Source organism: Entamoeba dispar, genomic scaffold (genome assembly GCF_000209125.1).
Source record: "Entamoeba dispar SAW760 scf_1105229462071 genomic scaffold, whole genome shotgun sequence".
In the NCBI taxonomy this organism is placed as follows: domain Eukaryota; phylum Evosea; order Mastigamoebida; family Endamoebidae; genus Entamoeba; species Entamoeba dispar.
Window position 1 is genome coordinate 128,406 of NW_001855009.1, and position 8,436 is coordinate 136,841.

At 26.7% G+C, this 8,436-nt stretch overlaps 4 protein-coding genes across 4 annotated transcripts in view, besides 7 other annotated features; 3 read left to right on the forward strand and 1 right to left on the reverse strand.

Moving 5' to 3' along the window:
• Nucleotides 1-29: 29 nt before the first annotated feature.
• Nucleotides 30-1,793, forward strand: EDI_071030 (centaurin beta, putative; the record flags this gene model as incomplete). The annotated part of the gene is made up of 1 exon (XM_001739267.1): nt 30-1,793. One exon carries the CDS (start codon nt 30-32, stop codon nt 1,791-1,793), a length of 1,764 nt encoding a protein of 587 aa, XP_001739319.1.
• Nucleotides 1,313-1,357: a sequence feature (AT_rich).
• A 136-nt stretch (nt 1,794-1,929) lies between the features above and the next one.
• Nucleotides 1,930-3,924, forward strand: EDI_071040 (U3 small nucleolar RNA-associated protein, putative; the record flags this gene model as incomplete). The annotated part of the gene is made up of 1 exon (XM_001739268.1): nt 1,930-3,924. One exon carries the CDS (start codon nt 1,930-1,932, stop codon nt 3,922-3,924), a length of 1,995 nt encoding a protein of 664 aa, XP_001739320.1.
• Nucleotides 3,208-3,266: a microsatellite.
• Nucleotides 3,270-3,438: a microsatellite.
• Nucleotides 3,455-3,596: a microsatellite.
• Nucleotides 3,644-3,678: a microsatellite.
• A 230-nt stretch (nt 3,925-4,154) lies between the features above and the next one.
• EDI_071050 (glycogen phosphorylase, putative) lies at nt 4,155-6,743 on the forward strand (the record flags this gene model as incomplete). The annotated part of the gene is made up of 1 exon (XM_001739269.1): nt 4,155-6,743. One exon carries the CDS (start codon nt 4,155-4,157, stop codon nt 6,741-6,743), a length of 2,589 nt encoding a protein of 862 aa, XP_001739321.1.
• Nucleotides 6,744-7,338: 595 nt separating this feature from the next.
• Nucleotides 7,339-7,371: a sequence feature (AT_rich).
• Nucleotides 7,372-7,783: 412 nt separating this feature from the next.
• Nucleotides 7,784-7,804: a sequence feature (AT_rich).
• A 225-nt stretch (nt 7,805-8,029) lies between these two features.
• The window catches only part of EDI_071060 (uncharacterized protein), a gene marked incomplete at both ends in the record, with an annotated part of 1,216 nt that continues 809 nt past the window's right edge, over nt 8,030-8,436 (reverse strand). The window contains one exon of the mRNA XM_001739270.1: nt 8,030-8,427. Coding sequence (XP_001739322.1) covers nt 8,030-8,427 — 398 coding nt within the window. The remainder of the gene's footprint in view (nt 8,428-8,436) is intronic.

Genomic DNA, 8,436 nt, shown 5'->3' on the forward strand with positions numbered 1-8,436 from the left:
AGAATGAAATATAAACTATCAAAAGTTATATGTCAGATTTTGTGAGGTTTAACACTAAAGAGATAGACGATATTCACCACCCACTATTTCAAACAAAAATAAAAACAACTCAAGACATAATTCATAATGCATTTAAAACAGAGAAAACAATGTCTGAAACAATAAATAAAGTTGTTTCACGAGGAAGTGAATATTTATCATATTTACAAGAAGTTATTGATACTTTTGATTCGTTTAGAGATATGACAAATGAAAGTGAAGAATATAGTTCATTTCTTGATTCAACAAGAAAGTCTGTTGAAATACAACGTCAATTTCTTATGAAAGTGATTGATTGGAAAATACAAATGGATTTAATGATTAATAAACAATTAAGTAAATTTGAGATAAATGAAAAAGAGTATAATAAAGAGAGAAAAGTATATGATTCTGAGTTTAATAAATTAATTAAATCGAAAAATAGTTTAAATGAACAAGCTACAAGTTTAGAAAAAGGAATAGAAAATGCTACTATACGATTTTGTGAAGAAATGAATGCAACGATATGGAATTTTGGTCAAATTATTCAATGTAATGGAATTCAATTCAGTGAAATAATCAATGAATGTATTTCAGAATGTAATAAAAATAATACTAAATCAATACCATCTAAGAAAATTATATTACATGAAGCAACAAAAGAAGTTATTCAACTTCCTAAAAACAAGAAAGGTGGAATATTAGTAAGTAAAGGGAAATTAGGATTAGGAACAAAACAATACTATTATATAAAAGGAAAGAATTTAATATTATTTAATGAAAAAAAAGGAGAGAGTATTGTTACTGATATTCTTACTTCATTAGCTAAACCACAAAATGATAATCATTCATTTGAATTAATTACACCAAGTCAACAAGATATTTATTATACAAGTTGTTTTAATGAAATGGAAAGATGGATTAAAATGTTTGATAAAGTTAAAAAAGATATTGAATATTACACTGATAAAAATGATATTAATGAAAGTATTAATCCAATTAATATTACTAATATGATTTGGAAAATACCTGGTAATAATCGATGTGCAGAATGTGGAAAATTAGAACCAGAATGGATATCATTAAATTTAGGAATTGTTATTTGTTTAGAATGTTGTGGAGCACATAGAAGTCTTGGAGTAAGAATATCAAGAGTAAAATCATTATTAATGGATAAAATTGAAGGAGATTCTATAAACATTGTAAAAAATTTAGGAAATAATTTCATTAATTCTATTTATCAAACAAATGTTCATGGATATCTTATTCATGAAAATGCAAATGGATCAGAGAGATATAATATTATTCATGAAAAATATATTGAAAAAAAATTTATTAAGAAAGAATGTCAATTAAATATTGAAAATGAAATAAATAAAGGAAATATTCAAGGAGTTGAAGAATATATTGCTATTTATGGAAATCAAGCCATTAAAGATTACTATTTGATTCTTGCTACTAGATGTAATAAAGAAGATATTGTATCATTATTACTTTTAAATGGATGTAATGTTAATACTCAAGATGAACAAGGAAATACTCCACTACATATTGCTTCAAAATTAAAGAATGATAGAATTGTTTTAATATTAATAAAACATTGTGCATCTCTTAACATTACAAATAAAGAAAAGAAAATGCCAATTGATATTGCAAAAGATGTATCATATGATTTTGGTCAAAAAATACTTACACCAGATTTTCCAAGAGAGTTAATGACATTAATATTAGATGAGAAAGACAATGAATATCTTTATTCAATTTGTTCAGAATGAAAATAAAGAATTATATTACAATCTAATAATTTGTTTAGTCTAATTCTTAATAAAAATGTTTTTCAAAAACAAAACCTTTTTTTTTTAAATTAAAAACCCTTTTTTAAGATATTACAATTCTGATCAAAAGAAAAGAATGGATGGTGATGCTCCTCAACTGAATGACTTGTTGTCAGCATTAGAAGATGGACATATCCAAAGTAAAGCACAAAAAGATTTAAATCCAGTTTATGGAAAAGAAAGTAAAATTAAAAAAATAGGAAAAGCATTAGAAGATTTTGAGAAACAAGAGATTGAACAAGAAGTTGGGAAGAAACAATTAACACAAGAAATGAATCGATATTCAAGTATTATTCGTAGAAATAAAGTTGCAGATACAGTTGTTTTTCCACAATACAAACATGAAGAAGCTACACCAATAGAAGAGATTGCAGTTAAAAGTTCATTAAAAGACCAAATAGACTCAGTTGTTGAATCATTAAATATTGAAAAAGAAGTTAAAGAAAATGAAAAACTTGTTTCTAAAAAGATGAGTATTGAAGAACAAAAACAAAGAGTTCAAGAACTTGCAAAATTAAGAGGACTTATGTTTTATGAAGAGATTAAAGCAAGAAGACAAAACAAAATTAAATCAAAGAAATATCATAGAATCTTAAAACATGAAAAAGATAAAGAAAAAAAGAAACAAATGGAACTTATGATTGAAGAAGACCCTGAATTAGCAGTTGAATTTGAAAGGAAAAAAGAATTTCAACGACTTCAAGAACGAATTACTCAAAGACATAAAAATTCAAATTGGGCAAGACAAATGAAACAAAAAGGATTAATGAAGATTAATGAAGTTCGTCAAGCCATAAATGAGAAAGATAAAATTGGAAAAGAATTATCAGAAAAAATTCAAAAAGAAGATATTTTTGATGAAAAACAATTCTTTAATGGTCCTCAATTAGATAAAGATATTAGACAAATGCTTGGAGAAGTTGTTAGTGAAGACGAAGAAGAAGAAATAAATGAACAAGAAATTGAAATTGAAAAGAAGAAGGCACAAGAAAGAATTAAACAATTAACTGATCCTTCATTAGATAACAATGCTATTATGTCAATGAAATTTATGAAAAGAGCAAGAGCTAAAGAAATTGAAGAAATGAAAGATATTCTTGCAGATAAACAAATGGAAGAAGACATAGAAAAAGATGGTATTCTAGTTGAAAATAACGATGTTATACCTACTAATCAAACAGCAGGAAATATTAATATGGAAGATGATGACATTAAAATACAAACAAAAGAAGATCAAATTGCTAGTATTAATATTGAACAAGAAGAAACTAACAAGAAAAAAAAAGAAGAAAAAGGATTAGATGCAATGTTAAAAGAATTACAAAAAGAAGCACAAGATAATGAAGAAATGAGTGAAGAAGATGAAGAGAAAGAAAATGAAGAGAAAGAGGATGAAAAACAAGAAGAGAAGAAAGTAAATGAAAAGAAAGTAAATGAAAAGAAAGAAAATAAAATAGAAATAGGTATTGATATTAATGATGAAAGTAATAATAAAAAAGAAGAACACATGAAAGAAGAAGAAGAAAATAAAGAAAGAACAAAAATGGAAGTTGTTGAACTTAAAGGAAATGAAAATAAAAATCAAGTCTTAGAAATTCAGAAACAAGAAGATGGTAAAGAAGAAGAAGGTGTATTCAAAGAAGACCAAAAAGAAATTTTAAGACTTGCATTTGCAGAAGATGATGTAATGAATGAAATAGAAGAAATTGATGAAGAAAATAAAAAACAAAAAGAAGAAGAAGATCAAAAATCAATTCCTGGATGGGGTAATTGGGTTGGAGAAGGTATTCAAAAGAAAACAAAGAAAAACAAAGAAGAAAAAAAACCACATAAACGTAAAAATACAATTGTTTTCAATCAAAGATTTGATAACAAATTTTCTAAGTATACTTTAGAGAGAGTTCCAAAAGAATTTGCTAATGTTACTCAATATAAAAAATATCTTAATACTGCAATTGGTAAAGAATGGACATCATTATTAACACACAATAAATTAACACAACCAGAAGTTATTATAAGAAAAGGAATGAATATTGAACCAATGAAACCATTGCATAAGAAGAAAAATTGATTGATTTTTGTTTTGTATATGTTCATTTCATCTTTATAACCCTAAAACACGAACATAGATAATTTTGTTATTAAGAAAATAAGAAGAACAAGCAAAAAACGAAGAGAACTTTCAAATATAGTTATGGTTTGAATGAAGAAAATCAGCTAATAGAAGATTAACTATAAATAAAGCATTTGCCCTAAAATAAGAACTTAAAAAGAAAACTAGTAAAAAAAACAAGGAAAGTGATGACCACACAAATTAGACGATCAGTTTCTATGAATAAACTTAAAGCAGGAAGAACCACTGCAGATGGAATTCCTATTAATTTTGAAGATGATAAATTTAAAAAATTATGGGATTATTGTTCTATGTATTTGTCTAAAGATGTCGAAACTATTAAAAGACAAATTGCAAACCATTTAGAATATACATTAGCATGTAATAGACTTGATTTTAGACCATATGCTATTTATCAAGCTGCTGCTTATTCATTAAGAGACCGTATGTTAGAATTTTGGAATGATACTCAATCATATTTTACTGATGTTCAAACTAAACGAGTTTATTATATGTCCATTGAATATCTTATTGGACGTTCTTTAATGAATTCTATTTGTAATTTGGACCTTGAAGCACCATACACTGATGCACTTAAATTCTTTGGATCTTCTATTGAAGAATTATATGAATATGAAGAAGATGCTGCTCTTGGATCTGGAGGACTTGGAAGACTTGCAGCATGTTTCCTTGATTCTCTTGCTACATTAAATTATCCAGCATGGGGATATGGTATTAGATATCAATATGGTATGTTTAAACAAGGAATTGTTGGAGGGTATCAAGTAGAAATGCCAGAGTATTGGCTTGAAGCAGGTAATCCATGGGAGATTGTTAGACAAGATGTTAAGTATGAAATTAAATTTGGTGGTCATGTTGTTACTGTTAAAGACGTTAAAGGTAAATTAAAATATAGATGGGAAAATAGTTCATCTGTTAATGCAGTTGCATTTGATATGCCAATCCCTGGATATAAGACACTCAACACTTTGAATTTGAGATTGTGGAGTTCACAACCAGTTAATGAATTTGATTTAGAAGGATTTAATGGAGATGAAAATAGCCAAATTTATTGGAATGCACTTGACAATCAACAAAAACAAGAAAATATTTGTAAAGTTCTTTATCCAAAGAATAACCATATTAAAGGTCAAGAACTCCGTTTAAAACAAGAATACTTCTTCTCTAGTGCTACTATTCTTGATGTAGTGAGAAGATTTAAGAAGATGAATAAACCCATTGAAGAATTCCCAGACTATAACTCTATTCAATTAAATGATACTCATCCAGTTGTTGGGGCACTTGAATTAATGAGAGTATTAATTGATATTGAAGGAGTTGATTTTGAAGAAGCATTTGACATTACTAACAAAACATTCTCATACACCAATCATACAGTTTTACCAGAGGCACTTGAAACATGGCCAGTTGATTTGTTTGGACAATTGTTACCAAGACATCTTCAACTTGCATACCAAATTAATCAACACTTCCTTGATTCAGTTAAGAAACAATTCCCACATGTTTCTGGAGAACAATTAAGTAAATTATCACTTGTTGAAGAAAGTACACCAAAAAGATTAAGAATGGCAAATCTTGCCATTATTTGTTCCCATACCGTCAATGGAGTTGCTGCTATTCATTCACAAATTCTTAAAGACTCACTCTTTAATCATTTCTATGTTTTATGGCCTCATAAATTTATTAATGTCACTAATGGAGTTACACCAAGAAGATGGATTAAACAATGTAATCCAGCTTTAAGTCAAGTGATTACTGAAGCAATTAAAACTGATGAATGGGTATCTAATTTATCACTTGTCAAAGGTCTTGAGAATGTATTTAACCATGAGTTGATTGAAAAGTTCATTCATGTTAAACAACTTAACAAAGACAGATTAAAGAGACTTGTTTTTAGATTGACAGATTCTAAAGTTGTATTAGACAGAAATGCATTGTTTGATGTTATGGTCAAGAGAATTCATGAATATAAGAGACAATTGTTAAATCTCTTTGGTACTATTCATACATATCTTCAAATCAAAAAGATGACACCAATGCAAAGAATGAAACTTGTCCCAAGAGTAAAAATCTTTGCAGGAAAAGCTGCCATTGGATATGACATGGCTAAAGGAATTATTAAGTTAATTAACTCTGTTGCTGATACTGTAAACAATGACCCAGAAGTAGGAAATTTATTAAAGGTTGTTTTCATTCCAAATTACAGTGTTTCATTGGCAGAAGTTATTATTCCAGCAAACGATATTAATGAACAAATCTCAACTGCTGGATATGAGGCATCTGGAACTTCTTGTATGAAGTTTGTTATGAATGGAGGACTTATTGTTGGTACATGGGATGGTGCTAATGTTGAAATTGCAGAAGAAGTTGGAGAAGAAAATATGTTTATGTTTGGAGCTAAGGCATATGAAGTAGCAGGAATTCGTGCTAACCCAATTCCAATTAGTAAAGACCTTGCAGAAGTATTAGCTGCTATTGACAATGGAATGTTTGGTGATGCCTCAATTCACAAATTTGTTATTGACCAATTCCGTGGAGGAAGTGATTATTATTTGGTCTGCAGAGACTTTGATGGATATGTCAAAGTCCAAGAACATATTGATTCAGTTTGGAAAAACCCACAAGAATGGACCACCAAATGTATTAGATGTGTTGCTCGTATGGGTAAATTCTCATCTGATAGATCTATTGAAGAATATGCTTCAAATGTATGGAATGTTCAAAAATGTCCATTACCAGTAGATGAACAAAAATGAATTGATTTTTATTGATTTTATTCTTTTTTTTCTTTAAACTGAAAATATTAAATAGCAGATTGAAATTATATATATAAATTGCATAGAATTTGTTTAAAATTAGTTATAATAATAGAATGTTTTTTTAATGTTCTGTTTTATTTGTTTAAAATTGACTTGTTTTGTTGCAGAATAATATCTGGCAACAAAAACTACAACAAATGGAGGAATAATGTTCCTAGCACAATAAAATATCTAATAAGATAAGTAAACTAGAAAAGACAATAGAAGTATTTCAAAAAAGTTTTAGGAAAAAGAAAAATTAAATAACCTTAATAAAAATCATCCACAGTGAATCATTAAACAAGAACAAATTCAATAAAATATGAGTTCTATTCAAAAGGTATATAGAACATAAAAGTAAATAGCTTGAATTAACAAAAATCGTTTTTTAGTTATTCGGATATAAAAACTGGAATAAAAACCAAACACTAAAATATTGCTTATGGTACCTTTATAAATTAGGGGTAGTTTATAGTTAATAACCAGTATTTTATATATTATATCAAACTAACAATACAAGAAAGATTATGTTAATGATAAAGATTATGTTAAGATAAAAATATATATATTGAATTAATAAAAATATGCAATGAAAGTAAATAGAAATTTAATCAAAGCAGAGATTAACATTTATTGAAAAAAATCAATATTATGTTTATACAAACAATAAGAAGATTACAAACAATAATAGAATTGGAGTTTAGTGTAGTGCTATGAATGTTTATTGATACTACCATTATTTAATCCATTTCATATTAAATTCTAATGTTATATTAAAGTATTTTTATTCTATTGTGTTGGATGTTCTTGGTATTTAATAAATAGAATTAAAACTTAAAAGGAATAAATTCTCTTTACAAAACACTTTGGTTAACATCAAAGAATAGATTTTAAAATAAACATTAATACACAACCTCTTTAGTAGAAATTATCAAATAAACATTGTCTTAAATTAAATAGAGATGAAACAAGTTAAGAAATGGTTTCAAGTTCAATTCATAAAATATTTATTTTTATTTGGTTTCTATTTAGTTCATCATCACTTTTTATTCTCTCATTTATGCTTTTCATTGAACCAATGACAATAAAAATAAAGAAAAGAGTGTTGTTATAATTAATTATTAAAGAAAACTTAGAATTGACTCAAAAAATAAGATGTTGAATATGAATAATAAAAAAGAAGAAGAAAATATTTTTGTTGAATTAAAATAATGCTATAACAATGTTATTACTTGTATTAATGTTTAACACTTTTGTTTTAATAATCTGAGAATGATAAATCCAATTTCAGAACTTACCAAATAAGTTAAATCTCTTCCTTGGAAATGAATTTCATTTCCATTTGAAATCATTCCATCATATACTCTCAATGGTTCACAGTCATTGTTTTGTTTGTATAATGTTTTGTTATAAATGGACAAATGGAAAGAGATATTACCAATCTTTTGATCTCTAGCAATCCATTGGACAATTACTAGTTGATCTTTATATTCTTTCATATAACGTGAAGCAACCTCATGCAACACTTTATTTATTTCAATTCTTTTTCTTTTCATAATTAAATAATTAAAAGTTTTATCAAGAACTTGTTTCTTGTCAATAACAACTTTTTCATTTTCTGGAAGTTGTTCATTTTTTATTTCTATCATTT